We start from the raw sequence: 15,964 nt of genomic DNA on the forward strand, positions 1-15,964 counted from the left end.
TATGATATGAAAAGAGTAAAAACTTTCCTATGTTTATTTTGTTCTTCTGCACAATAGGAAATGATCAGCCCTTTTATGAATACCTAGTCAGTATTCTACAATTTGTAATATGACATTGTCTTTTATTTTTATATAGGAATTGATCCCTGAATTTTATTATCTCCCTGAGATGTTTGTCAACTTCAATAATTATAATCTTGGAGTGATGGATGATGGGACCGTAGTGTCTGATGTTGAACTTCCTCCTTGGGCCAAAACCTCAGAAGAATTTGTTCGCATAAACAGATTGGTAAGATAGTAATCATTTACTCTGTCTGTCATGAGCCTTTTCTCAAAGTATCTTTCATGTGTTGGTATAATCATTAACCCTTGCTCTTCTGGGAAAAACTGTAGTTGATAGGGATAACTGAAAGTGATGTAATAGTTCATGAATCTCCATATATACTTTATAAAATCTTATTGACATGAAAGGTATAATGGTGTCTTTTATTCTTTTATGCAGAATTTAGGTTACTTTTATATGAACATGATGATTCAAGATTATGAGTGAATTTCTTGTAGAATTCTATGCTTTTTCAAATATGAGTTTCTTGTACTAGGAGAAGAACATAATTCTGTTTTCAGGTTGGAAGGCCATTGTACATTTTGATAATAGAAACAAGATTTTCAAATTATATGCTGTATCTGTCTTTTGAAGGAAATCTTCATCTAATATTTAGAATATGAAAACTTAAAAACTGAAAAGTGCAATAATCATTGTGCTTACATCTTGTCATACATCTTGTGCTTGTCATACATCTTACGCTTACAACTCTTCATAATCCTCTCCTTTGGACTCTTTAATGTCCTCTATTGTATGAGTTCTGGATTATTTTATGAAAAAATATCTGACTTCCTTTTTTGCCTTTAACTTTCATAAATGCCTAGAGTCAGGGAGCTTTATTCTCAGTTTTTTAAAGTAGTTTCTTTATCATACTTCATACTTCATATTAAAAATGAAACCTAGGGCTTCCCTGGTGGCGCAGTGGTTAAGAATCCACCTGCCAATGCAGGGAACACGGGTTCGATCCCTGGCCTGGGAAGATCCCACATGCTGCAGAGCAACTAAGCCATGCGCCACAACTACTTAGCCTGCGCTCTAAGGTCCACGAGCCACAACTACTGAGCCCGAGTGCCACAACTACTGAGCCCAAATGCCACAACTACTGAAGCCCACACACCTAGAGCCTGTGCTCCACAACAATGAGAAGCCCTTGCACCACAATGAATAGCAGCCCCCACTTGCCGCAACTAGAGAAAAGTCCGCGCACAGCAACAAAGACCCAACAGCCAAAAAATTAAAAAATAAAACAAACAAATAAATAAATTTATTTAATAAATAAATAAGTAAAATAAAAATGAAACCTAAATTGCATTGTGTTTTTAATTTTCACTAAAACAAGGAAAATTATTTCACTTTAGTTTTCTTGGTATGCTTACCTTTTCTACCAACAATAATATTTTAATCCTGAATAGTATTCTAGATCCTAATTGTAATCCCATTATTACTGAAAATTCATATTTTACATATACTGGAAGCAGTGCAGGGAGAGTGGAAAGAACATAGGCTTTGAAGTTAGACCAGTTTTCCTAATCGGGGATAACTCACATTGCTGGTTATGGGACCTTAGGCAATTTAACCTTTCTGAGCCTTGATTTCCTCGTTGTAATTTGAAAATTATTTGTGTAAAACTGTAATTATGTATGTAAAATACCTAGAATTTTCTCTGGCTTACAAGAGGCCTTCAGGCAATAGCACCTAACATTATTCTATCACATTCTTAAGGTACATGTTGCATTTTGGTTTACTGAATGTATTTTTCAAGATTTTTAAGTTAACTGTAATTAAAATGGGAGACCAAGACAAAGCTTAGCTCTGAAAGATGTTAAAGGAGATGTCAGACTTTTAAATGTGACAGTTGTCTACGGTCATATTTTTTTTTTTTTTCTCTCCAGGGGTATGTAGATGTCAATAGAAGGTCTAGTCATTCTGCAGTTTTGGGGGTTTTTTTTTTTTTGTTTTTTGCTTTCAATAATTTTCTATGCTTTTAAAACACGTTTTTGAGGTATAATTTGCATACCATAAAATCCATCTTTTTAAAAGTGCTCAATTCAATGAGTTTTAATAAATGTATACAGTTATGTAACCATCAGCACAATCAGCTTACCTCACTCCAAAAAGTTTCCTTGTATCTGTTTGCTCCCAGTCATAGTCCCAGGCAACCACTGATTCTGTCTCTTTAGTTTTGCTTTTTCTAGAAATTTTATATAGATGGAATCCTGCCGTATATAGTCTTTTTGTACCTGACTCTTTCACTTAGCATGATGTTCTTGAGATTCCTCCATATTGTGCATATATCAGTAATTTCTTTGTGTTGCTGTATAGTATTCCATTGTATAGATATAACACCTTTTGTTTATTTACCAGTTTATGGACATTTCGCTTTTTTCCAGTTTTAGGCTCTTAAGAATATTTGCATATGTCTTAGGGTGGATATCTGTTTTCATTTCTCTTGGATAGATTCCTAGGAGTTTAATTGCTGAGTCATATGATAAGAATATATTTACCATTTTGCATTCCCACCAACAATATGTGAAGTTTCAATTTGCCATATCCTTGCAAAGACTTGGTATTGTCAATCCTCTTTATTTTAGCTCTTCCAGTGATTCATTGTGATTTTAATTTGTATTTCCCTAATGACTAATGATGTTGACCATTTTTTCACAGGCTTATTTCCTACTCTTAATATGTTCTTTGGTGAGCTATCTATTCAAATCTTTTGCCTGTTTTTTAATTGGGTTGTATGTCTTTTTATTATTTAGTTGTAAGACATCTTTATATATCCTCCATAAAAATCCTTTATCCAACATATGTTTTGCATATATTTTTCTCCTAGTTTGTGGCTTGTCTTTTCCTTTTTAATGGTTCCTTCTGAATCACCATTTTTTTTTTGAGAATTATGTTTTATTCAGTGGACTTTCTAAGTGCTTCAAGCCCAGGTAGTTGGAACATCAAAAGATTACTGGTAATTAAGGAAAACCAGGTATCTCAAATTAATGAATTTAGTACGTCTCTATGTATGGGAAGATGCAAGAATCTGGGCTCTTTGAAGTCATTCCTTTGATATACACCTTAGCTGTCTGGGGCCAGTATCCTGTTCTTTCCCTCCTGAGTCCCCGGGGGTGCACCGTTGGGGGTGGCTGCAGTGCCTGAGGGCTTACTGTGGGGCAACAGTATATGGCAGGCTGAATCACCATTGTGAATAAATGTTTTTGCTATTAGGTAGATATAAAATAATATTTATATAATATTTGAAAGGTATAAATAATCATCCCCATTCTTGAGGAATATATTTTTTAAAAAATTAAAACCATGTTCTGATCATTTTATTATTGAAGCATTTTTTCTCAGTTTATACTTTTAAGTCTCAAGGGAACCAACTCTCTATTAATCATTACCGTATTTAGTATTGTTAAAAATACAAAGAAATTTGTTAATATGTTTGCTTTAAAAGAGGTCTAAGAGGCAGAAACATTTGAGTAAGTTATATTTAAAGCTCTTCAACAATATTTTGACAATTAAGAAAATGTAACTGTATAAAGTAAAGTAAGCCACTCTTCTGGTAGTACCCCATCCCTACTCTCAGTACCCTCTCCTTAGAAGAGGTCATTTTGGAACAAGTCCCACAAGGGCACCAAGGAAAAGAAGGTGGCAGCTTACCAAATTGTTTTCCAATAAGATTTTCGTTTTGCCTGCTCATGCTCTAAACTTATGTATGACTATGAAATGTTAAACAGTAGTATTTTATAATACTAACTGCACATTTAATGTAACTTATTATTGAGTTATTAAACATTTGTCCCAGTGATTCCTCTTTCTCTGGGTTTTACAGATGTCTTCATAGTTTAGCTTCTGAATAAGCTTATATTCTTAACAGAACTCATAAAAATTTACCGCAAGTTAAATGCAAACATTTTACAGTCAAATATTTACATCTCTGATAATTTTAACTCATAATTAGGAAAATACTTGATTTTACTTACATGTGCCTTTAGGAAAGAATTTCATTACTCATTCATTCATTCAAAAATATTTATTATACACCTTTGATGAGCAAAGCTTTCCTGTGGTGCCGTTCATATTGATTCATTTTAAATTTTCCTGTTAACTTTCTGTAAGTGACTAAATTATTAGTATGGTATTTTATGTATGTTAGCCTGTTATCACATAAGGGTTTTATCGCCCTCCTCTTTTTGGTTTACCTCTTCAAGTCCACAGATTTTATGCAATGATTGTAGCTCATGAAATGCATACTACTTTGATCTGTGACCTTTTTGTGGTGCTAATCGGGTTCCTGATATCATTATACCTTGCTCATTAATCATATTTCCTGCAGCCCGTCAGGCAGCCAGACAGCACAAGTCCCTGTTTTCAGCCCTCTGTTGGCAGGTTTCTGCTTTTCCAGATTATTACAGACGATACTTTGGCTTCTCATAGCCAGAGCCACATCAAGCTGTGTGTTACAATTAAAGTCAGATGGTCCTCAGGTTGAACAGGGATATAGTGTTGCAGCTGTCTCTCTTCCTGGAACAAACCAGCACCAAGAACAGATGATCTATAGGACAGTGAATAATAACAGATTGTACAGTACTCCATTGGTAGCAGGGGACCATAGATTTAATTAACTGACATACTCATTTTAAGATACCCAGCATGCCTTTTTAAAGTATTTGGTTGCCCAAGTGTTATTTCAAGGGAATAGAATATTTTTAGGAGCATGATTTTGATGGTGGACAGTAACGGTACATTTTCTTTGTGTTAGAGGACTGTAACTGCTACCTTATCTATAACTATTTTACTCCTTGAGCTTTCTGTAGGTAGTGAAGATGTAAATAAGGATTTGTGAGTTGGCCTTAAGTGTTTAATTTATACACAGAGGATAATATCCTGTGTATTTTAGAAAGAAAACCTTCATAGGTCTGATTATTCTTTCAGGTATATAAATTAAATTCTCTTTGTTCTGAAGAGTTGGAATCAGGGTAAAACCAAAGCAGTCTTAAATACATCCAAGAGATTGGTCTGTTTTATTTAATACTTCCTAGACCAGAAGAAAAATTATTCCAAATACTGCTTCAGAAATATAAATGAGAAACAGGTTCCCATACTTCCAAATAATATGAAAATATGTGAATTCAGACTGCTCATCATTATCTCATGATATAAGATCGATGTTATGGACCTATATTATACTGCCTCTTACAACCTGTGAGTTTTAAGTTGAATAAGAGACAAAGAAAATCATACTCTCAGCAGTAATATTATTTATAAAAGTTGGTGAAGTGGAGCATTTTGTTTTTGCTGCAGGATGTATAATTTATTCAAGTTATAAAATAATGAAAGTAATTTGTTCATCTAACAGGTACTGCCTGAGTTGCCTATCTATGTACCAGCACTGTTAGACTCAGTGAACCAGGCAGACAATACCTCTACTCTTTGGAGGTTACTTCCTTTTTGATAACTTAGACTGTTGAAATAGAAAGCTTCTCAGGGCTGAGAGGTGGCATGAATTTAGTAAAGGAAGGCTCCTATTAATGAATTGTCCTGAGGTTACCAGTTAGAGTCAGCTTTGCTTTTGTGTATCTTCTGTAGCTTCTCTCTTTCCTGCTGTTTCATAAAGGTGACATGGGTTGTCACTTGCTTGAGAAGATAAAGAAAAATTAAATGAGTATATTATCTTCTTTCCAGATAATATATGGACAGATTAAAAATGATTTTTTATATTGTCGTCTACGAGAAAAATAAAAATTTCAAATTTTATTTCACCACCAACCTAGTCTTTTCCTATCTATTGCTAAAATTTAAATCTCTTCAGCGTAAATCTTCATAGATCTTATATATGTGCATGAACTAGGTCAGTCTTTACTTTTTCCTTTGAATGGAAAATTTACAACTCTTAAGTGATGAGACTAAGGTTCTCTTTTCCCTGATGAAAAAGTGCTGTATGTGTACATATAGCAAGACCTGCAGCTTGAGATGGCTGAATTTGTAGTGATACAGCAATTAGATTATTGTAATAGCATATTATGTTCTAAATTACAGTGTTTAGAAACACTGTAAGGTTGAAAGGTTTGGTTGAGGTTTGAAAGGGGTTTTGCACTTTTTTGACCTGTATTCATATCCTTGTTTCCATTTTCTGAAGAAATGGGATTCAAAACCCTGTTTCTTAAGAGAGCTGACTAAGCAACTTTTTAAAATTTTTTTTTGGAATACAAATGCCAGAAGCTAACATGCTTTTTTCATACTGTTCCTTTTCCAATTGCCTTTTCATTTTACACATTGATAATGATATGGCCAAGAATGTAAATAGTCATGGTGGTATAGTTGGTGATAATTATTCTCAACTATGGGCGTATCCTTCCCTCCACCTCCCCACTCCCTGCAGTGGCTGGATCAAAAGCCCTGGGGAATGGGGGCAGATATGTATGAATAATTTTAAAAAACTAAAATTATTATTGTTTGGTTTGCTTTTAGTTCTGTGTATCATTTACCGTGAAAATTCTAGTTCTGAATGGCCACCTAAATAAGTGGGAATAAAAAGATATACTGTGTTGATAGATTATTAATTCTCCCCAAATTTGTTTATAAATGCAATACGAAAACCAATCCAGGTCCCAGTGGGTTTGTTTCATTTTGTTGGAATATAAAAAACTGATTGCAGGGCTTCCCTGGTGGCGCAGTGGTTGAGAGTCCGCCTGCCGATGCAGGGGACACGGGTTCGTGCCCCGGTCTGGGAAGAGCCCACATGCCGCGGAGCGGCTAGGCCAGTGAGCCATAGCCGCTGAGCCTGCACGTCCGGAGCCTGTGCTCCGCAACAGGAGAGGCCACAACAGTGGGAGGCCCGCATACCGCAAAAAAAAAACAAACAAACAAAAAAAACTGATTGCAAAGGGTAAAGGGCCAATTATAACCATAACCCTTTCTGAGAACAAGAACAGATTTCAGAGGGACTTGCTTTACTATATATCATGAATTATTTTAAAGCTGTAGTAATTAGGGAAATTAGGAGAAAGAGACTAATCAAAGAGAACAGAGAACCCAGAAACAGACCAGGACATATAAAGAAGCTTCACCTATCATAAAGTTGGTATTACAGATCTGTGGGGAAAGGAAGGACTTCTCAATTTAGATGCCGAGATAAATAGTAATTGTGTTGGTTTCCTAGGGCTGCCATAACAAAGTACCACAAACTGGGTGGCTTAAACAACAAGAATATATTGTCTCACAGTCCTGGGAGGCTAGAAGTCTGAAATCAAAGTTCAGCAGGGTTGGTTTCTTCTGAGGGTTGTGGGGGAAGAATTGGTTCCAGGCCTCTTGCTGACTTGTATTTAGCTGTGCTCTCCTTACGTCTGTTCACATCATCCTCCCTCTATGTGTGTCTATCTCTGTATCCAAATTTTCCCTTTTTATAAGGACATCAGTTATATTGGATTAGGGACCCACTCTACCCCAATATGACCTCATCTTAACATAAGTAATTACATATGTAATGGCCCTATTTCCAAATAAGGTCACATTCTGAGTTACTGGGAAGTTAAGGATTTCGGCCTATGAATTTGGGGGAATACCATTCAACCCATAACAGATATTAACATCGAAAAAAATTAAGTTGTAACCTTATACCATCAACAAAAATTAAAATATATTAAAAGCTTTAAAAATAAAGTAAAAAGTGGATGAATCAATAAAAAAACAAAAGGCAAAATTATAAACTTTTAGAAGATAATACAGGAGGAATTCTTTGTGATCTTGGAATAGGGAAAAGTTTTCCAAACAAGAAACAAAAAGTGAAATATGATATATTACATGAATTGACTTTTGGATGTTAAACCAACCTTGCATTCCATGAGTGTATCACCCTTGGATGATATAAATTCTTTTGATCTGTACTGTATTTTTTGTTAATATTTTGTTGAGAAATTATTATTTTTTAGGACTTTTGCATCTATATTCATGAGGAATATTGGGTTGTAGTTTTCTCTTGATATCTTTGTATGATTTTAATATCAGGATTTATATTGGTCTCATAGAATGAGATAGAGCAAAGTGTTACCTCTTCCTCTATTTTCTGAAAGACCTTGTGAGAGATTGCTATTATTCCTTCTTTAAATGTTTAATTGGATTCACCACTGAAGCTGTCAGGACATTTTATGTGTTTTGGGGGGGGGAGATATTAAATTACTAAAACAATTTTTTACTTGTTATAGGTTTATTCAGATTCTCAATTTTTTTCTTGAATCAGTTTCAGTAGTTTGTGTCTTTCTAGGCGTTTGGCCATTTGATCTAAGTTGTCTAATTTATTTGTATGAAGTTGTTCATTGTATGCTTTATAATCATTTTAATGTCGCTAAGGTGGGTAGTGGTATTACCTCATTCATCCCTGATTCTTGGTAGTTTGTATCATTTTTTTCCCTTTGTCAGTCTTGCTAACGGTTTGTCAGTTTTGTTGATCTTTTCAAAGAACTGACTTTTCACTTCATTGCTTTTTCTCTGTTGTGTTTCTATTTTTTTCCTTTCATTGGATTTTCACTCTAATATTCATTGTTTCTTTCCTTCTGCTTGCTTTGAATTTGGTTTGCTCTTTTACTGGATTCTTAATTTGGGAAACTAGTTTGTTATTTTTTTAATTGAAATATGGTTGATTTATAATGTGTTAATTTCTGCTGTACAGCAAAGTGTTTCAGTTATACATATATATGCATTCTTTTTTAATATTCTTTTCCATTATGGTTCATCATAGGATACTGAATATAGTTCTCTGTGCTATACAGTAAGGAAACAAATTTTTTTAATTTGAGTTCTTCCTTCTTTTATTTTTCTTTTTCTTTTTAATATTTATTTATTTGACTGCACCAGGTCTTAGTTGCAGCACATGAGATCTTTTTAATTGCAGCACGTGGGCCATTTTAGTTTTGGCATGCGGCATGCAGGCTCTTTTACTTGTAGCATGCGGGATCTAGTTTGCTGACCAGAGATTGAACCCTGGCCCCCTGCATTGGGAGTGTGGAGCCTTAACCATTGGACCACCAGGGAAGTCCCTCTTCCTTCTTTTCTAATATTGGCTTTTACACCTATAAATTTCCCTTTATGTACTATTTTTGCTACATCCCGTAAGTTTTGATATTTTGTTTGCTTAATTTCATTTCTCACAACATTTTCTAATTTCCCTTGTGATTTTTGACTCATGGGTTTTTCAGAACTATACTGCTTAGTTTCTAAATATTTGTGAATTTTCCAAATTTCCTTCTGTTTTTTATTTTTAATTTAATCTCATTGTGATTGGAGAATATACTTTGTATGATTTCTGTTGTTTTAAGTGTACTGAGACTTGCTTTATGACCTAGTATGTGGTCTGTGTTAGAGAATTCTTCATTTGCTTTTGAGAAGAATGGGTATTCTTATGTTGTTGAGTGTTCTATAGGTGTCGGTTGATCAAGTTTTTATGTTTAAGTCTTCTATATCTTTGCTGATTTTGCCTATGTCTACAAACTTTTGCTAGTTAGATGTTGAAGTTCCCAAATATTATTTTCTGTTCTGTTTTGGGTTCCTGTGTTTTTGAATCCTGCTGTTAGGTGCATATATTAATATTCAATGGCTGCTATAATGAATCACCAAAAACTTGGGGGCTTAAAACAATTGCAGTTTATTCTCTCATGGTTCTAGATGCCGGAGGTCCAAAATCAGTGTTATACTCCCTTTAGACGATCTCTGCCTCTGTCCTCACATTGCCTTCTCCTCTTCTGTCTATAGTGAAATCTCTTTCCACCTTCTTCTTAAAAGGATACATGTGATTACATTCAGGGCCCTCCCTCATAATCCAGGATGATGCTTCAATCTCAAAATCCTGAATTTAATCACATTGCAAAGACCCTTTTTCCATGTATAACATTTCCAGATTCTAGAGATAGGAACTGATATCTTTTTTTCAAGGTGGGGGCATTTTTCAGCACTATTTTCCTGAACTTCTTTTTCATCGTAAATTGTCCCTCTTTGTTTCTAGTACTTTTTTAGTCTGATTTGCCTAATATTAGTATAGCCAATCCAGCTCTCTTGTGGTTATTATTTGCATGGTACATAGATTTCCATTCTTTTACTTTCAACCTATTTTGTCTTTGAATCTAAAGTCTGTCTTTTGTAGATAGCATATAGTTGGATCATGTTATTTATCCAGTCTGATAGTCTCTGCTATTTAATGCTATTGTTGATATGATTGGATTCATGTCTGCCATTTTGCTGATTATGTTCTTTAGTCTTGGGTCTTACTGTTTCTCTTTCCTTACTTTAAAATTTTCTTTTATAATAAATAGATATTTCTAGTCTACCATATTATTTCATTAAATTTTTATTGTTTTACTATTTATTTCTTTTAGTTATTTTCTTAGTCATTACTCTAGGGACAGAATGCATCTTAATTTATCACAATCTACTTCAGATTAATATTAGCTTAATTCCAGTAAAATATAGTGACTGTTCCAACTCAGTTTCATCCCTTTACCCATGTTTTGTGCTCCTTTCATGGACAGTACATCTATATATGTTATAAACCCACTGTACAGTGTTATAACTATTGTTTTATGCAATCTCATGTCTTCTAAAGAAGTTAAGAAAGGAGAAAAATGCCTATTAATTTTATTTACTACTCTGCCTTGATAGAAACGTTCTGAAATGAATAGAAGAGTGCCTGAGATACTCAGCATCATGCAGGAATGAGATAATGCTCATAAAGAAAAACTTCCATACAATTGAAGTTTTTACTTTCAAATTCCTATGTTTTTCACCATTTTCCTTGAAAATAAATCTTTTTGTGAAATGGATTACACATTTCCCTGCCTCTTAGACAGAGAATAGCCTTTTCTGGTATACTCATTGTTAAATATTCAGGTATTTTTCGTGATGTCCTAAAATGTTGAGATACATAGAGCTTTTTGTTCTTTAGCTAAAATGACCCACATTTTTCTGCCTTCTTGTAGCTTTCCTGTTAGCATTTTAGAGTTCTTACTTGTGCCAGCTGTCATTTTTCTCTGTCAGGGTTTCCAATCTTCTTTTGACCTATTATGTTATTTTATGCATATGTGGCAAGGTAAAAGCTTGAGGGATGCCCTGGTGACCCCCACTATTAAAGTTAAACAAAACTATATTGTAAAGCTCATAACCTTATCCTTACCACTACCACCTCAGAAAACAAAATAAAACAAAACCCTGCAAACAGCTCTTCTCAAAACTCTCATTTTCCTTTAAACTTTTCATAAAAACCCCCTACATACCACCCTATGGCCTTTCTACAGCCCATTCTCAATCTGATTTTGTACACATTTGACTCACTGGTCATTATTCTCCTTACCCAGTGGAACTTCTATCCCTTTTTGCATATAGAATCCTTGGTTTCAGGTGTAAACTGTATCTTTTACGGAGGTGTATCTTAAAAGTTCGGTGTATGGAAAACATAATCTGCATCAGAATCTCCTGAGGTACAGTTAATAAATAAGGCACAATTATTTATTCATTCATCACATACTTCTTGAGTACCTACTTTGTATTGATACTATGCTAGTGGCTTAGTGTTAGTTAAGGGAAGAGAAGATGTAAACCCCCATCCTAACCTCAAAACAGTGGGGAAAAGGTGGACTTTATAATAAATGGTATGGGTTAGCTGTATGAAAAAAGATAACCTTAGTTTTATTTGTCCTACCAAAAACCAAGGACTAGATGTCTAAATGCGAAAAGGTGAAACAAATGCTAGAGGAAAACTTTAGTGAATTTCTGTATAACCTGAGGGTGGGAAAAACTTTCCCAACTTTGACTGAAAACCTAAAGGTAATAAAAGAACTGATCACTTTGATTACATAAACACAGATAATTTTCACATAGCAAAATGCATCAGAAGCAAAGTCAAAAGACAAATGACAAACTGAATAAAAATATTTGAGAATTAAAACTTAGACAAATGCTAGGGAACCTCACTTATAGAGAACTCCTAAAAATTATAGAAAAATAAACCCAACAATATAATAGAAAAATGAGCAACAATTCACAGGAAAATAAATGTCAGTGCCCCTTAAACACATGGAAAAAAATATTCAACTTCACTCATAATAGGAGAAATATAAATTGTACTGAAATTCCATCTTCATCTTTCAGATTGGCAGTATTCCAAAAATTCACCAAGATGCTCTGTTGATGAGGCTGTGGGAAAAGAGGCATTCTCCTACATTGCTGATGGGAATGCAAAATGACACACTCCCAGTGAAGGGAAGTTTGCCAATCTCTAGCAAGGTTACCTATTTATACTTTGACCCAGCTTACAGGTGTCTTTTCCAAAGTTACACTGGCCAAAGTAAGAAATGTCATATTCACAAGTGGAATCAATTTTCTTTAATAGTTTTGACTTTGAAATTATTAAATATTTTATATAACTTAAAAAATAAGATCAAAAAGAGGAAAAATCCAGGCTTCCCTGGTGGCGCAGTGGTTGAGAGTCCGCCTGCCGATGCAGGGGACACGGGTTCGTGACCTGGTCCGGGAAGATCCCACATGCCACGGAGCAGCTGGGCCCATGAGTCATGGCCGCTGAGCCTGCGCGTCCGGAGCCTGTGCTCCGCAACGGGAGAGGCCACAACAGTGAGAGACCCGCATACTGCAAAACAAAACAAACAAAAAAACAAAACAAAAAAGAGGAAAAATCCAATCTCTAGAAATTGAAAAGACTTTGGAATAAGTGACCCTAATAGGATAAGTATACCCCTACTAGGATATGTATTATGGACAAAAGAACCAGAAAATATCTTAAACCTTTTTTATTAGCCTTATATTTAGGTAATATTGGTGTATTTCTTTTGAAACTGTTATGGGTATATTGTAAATCAAGCAAATGAGTAATTGTGTTCATGTCATCAAGATCAAGATTTTTAATTTAAGAGGAAGAGATTCAAATGTAAAATCAGTAAAAATCAGAAAATTTTAGGAGCAGCCTGACAATGGCAGCCAGACTTAATTTTTTTCATGTGCCAACTGTTGATAAATATTTCAGTTACTAACTTGCACTAAACAGATGTGCACGTGGTAACATATAAAGCAAAATTATTTGTCATGAGGAATTTAACCATCAAAGAAACCAGCATATTTCTTTTTTCTGGCCAGCAGTTTCTCTCTCAGCCAAAACTGTATGGGAATCCAAATAACAGCAAAAATCACTGTATGGTAATATTGATTTAGCATAAAAGACAGTTGGATGATCATAATTAACTGAACAATACTTGTTCAGTGCTTACATTCTTCTAGGTTCTGGGGATACAGAGGCAACCAAAACAGACAAGGCCCCCTGCCCTCATGGAATGACATGTAAATTCCAAAGGAAATCTCAATGGCCATGTTAGCTTGATGCCTCTGTCTCCAACACAGAGATAGAGTGCCTGCCACAAAAATCATAATGTTCATATTTATGTGGTTGAACAACCTCTCTTCTAGGTTTATTTAGGACACGTTGCCAAATTCTTACTTTCTGTGCTTCCCTTCTATAACCTCTGTTGACCATCCCCCTTCTTTAAACAGAGCACCGCTGATTAAATATGCTAATAATGTCATACTTCTATAAAGATTCACCCCAATCACCATGGTTGGAATTTGGATATTCTTCCCAAGTTATTACCTGGGATATTATTTTGCAGATGGCTGATCTGATTTATTTCAGAGCAATTTGCATAATTTCTTTAAGTTCTTAAAGTGCCTTGATGCACTGACTTTAGGGGGGAAAAAAAAAAAAAGGAAACCTTATGATAATGTACTGCTTGCCCAGAGCAGTTTATGTTCTCTAGAGGTTAGATGTAACGAGAAGGGGAAGGGTGGAAGGAGAGAGACTTTTTATAATAGAAAAAAAGAAGGCGGTTTAGAAAGTATACTATTTACCTTTTCGTTTTTAATGTTTGTTTAAATGATCATAGTAGTGTGCTGTCTGGTACAGCTGGAAGTTATTTCTGCCAGGGACTAATGGTGATGGTTGCAGAAGAAAAGTGAGACTAATGCGCTCACAATATGTGACTGGAAGTGGAATTCACAGAGGAACCGTGTTCTCCTGGTTCCCCTCACGAGCACCATTGCTGCTGGTGATGTTCCGTGGTGTTGGGAAGAGGGGCCTCCAGTCCCTCACTGCCTTTGTTCCTGGCACTGGACCATGTCACCTGCAGCGGCAGTTGATCTGACACTCAGCATCTCTGCTAGGATGCGGGTGGGGGTTGTTCTGCCTATGGACACTTTCATGCAACTCTGCACAGTGATTCCCGATAAATGACTGCTTTCTATGGTATTTATGTCTGTGTGATTTGCCAATAACTGATGTATGTCCAAAAAAATTTTTTTCCAACTAAAAATTTTGTGTAAACCAGCAACTCTCCTTAGTTATGGTAACTAGAAAATAACCTCTCCCCCAAAAGAAAGAAAAAGAAGAGAAGGATTACTTCATGCTTTCCTAGCATTACTTATTTTTACTCTATTTTAGAATTGTTTAGAAAGTAGACTTTAGGATGGATATCAAAGAACTTGCAATGCTAGGAATTAACGAATAGCTGTATGAGTACCGTGTAAATATGAAAAAGAGGCAATTTTTCTCTCTATTAATAGATATCCCAAATAAGTGTTAGGTTACTTTCTACAAAGTAGATATTCTGATGCTTTTTATTTTTAAGCAAAGGCAAATTTAGTTAGCATTACTGTTATAATATTAAAGAATATATTCAATTAAATGCCATGACTGTGATACTTGATTTTTATTTTACATGGAAATGTATTTCTCAGATTTTCCTGAGGCATTTTAGAATTTTTTGGCTTAAATCAGTTTTGGATGTTTCTTTTCTTCTCTCATTTATGTCCTACTAAAAATATTTTATTTCCAACCTTGTACATTAAAATTTTTTTTGATAAAATGTAGAGAATAAAGCAATAATGATCAGTAATTAGCTTTATCAAATCTTAACAATGGTCACATTTGCTTCAGGTTTTTTTTCTAAGTGAATATTACAAAAAGAATTGAAACCTTGCAAAAACCAGTTCTCTTTCTTCCCATTCTTTAGGTGATTACTTAATGTCTTGAAAGTAATTCTGTGTGGAGCATTTATTTCTCATGCATGTTTTATAATATAATTTCATACTCAGCATTAAAAAAAACAACTTTTTAAAACATTTTATTTGGGAATAATTTCAAACTTAGAATAAGTTGCAAAAATAAAAATAGCTCACAGAATTCACTATTGGTAACATTTTACACACCCTGCCTTTTTTTTTTTTTTAAACAAGTGTTAATTTAAATTTATTTATTTATTTATTTTTAGCTGTGTTGGGTCTTCGTTTCTGTGCGAGGGCTTTCTCTAGTTGTGGCAGGCGGGGGCCACTCTTCATTGTGGTGCGCAGGCCTCTCACTATCGCGGCCTCTCTTGCTGTGGAGCACAGGCTCCAGACACGCAGGCTCAGTAGTTGTGGCTCACGGGCCCATTTGTTCCGCGGCATGTGGGATCCTCCCAGACCAGGGCTCGAACCCATGTCCCCTGCATTGGCAGGCAGATTCTCAACCACTGTGCCACCAGGGAAGCCCCCACCCCGCCTTTTTTTACGTGAGCTTTCTCCCTCCCCTCCTTCCTCTCCCTTCCTTTCCCCACCCCACTCCCCTCCGTGTGTGTGATTACAAATTAATACACATTTATGTATATATATATGCATATATAGAGAATATACACACATATATGTAATATTTTTACTGTATCATTTGAGGGTAAATTACGTGCTTCATGGCCCTTTACCCCCAAATACTTCAGTATGTATTCCCATAGAATAGGGATCTTTTCTTGTGTAACCATAGTAACAGTTACCATTTCATAAATT

General features: G+C 35.0%; 1 protein-coding gene across 4 annotated transcripts in view; it reads left to right on the forward strand.

Annotated features, from left to right (window-relative positions):
* LRBA (LPS responsive beige-like anchor protein) overlaps positions 1-15,964 on the forward strand; it is a gene marked incomplete at both ends in the record, with an annotated part of 768,451 nt that overhangs the window by 618,060 nt on the left and 134,427 nt on the right. For all 4 annotated transcript variants that reach the window (XM_079699415.1, XM_079699414.1, XM_079699417.1 and 1 more), the window contains one exon: positions 137-289. In XM_079699415.1, coding sequence (XP_079555541.1) covers positions 137-289 — 153 coding nt within the window. The remainder of the gene's footprint in view (positions 1-136; positions 290-15,964) is intronic.

This window comes from Hyperoodon ampullatus (assembly GCF_949752795.1).
Source record: "Hyperoodon ampullatus genome assembly, chromosome: 1".
NCBI classification, from domain to species: domain Eukaryota; kingdom Metazoa; phylum Chordata; class Mammalia; order Artiodactyla; family Ziphiidae; genus Hyperoodon; species Hyperoodon ampullatus.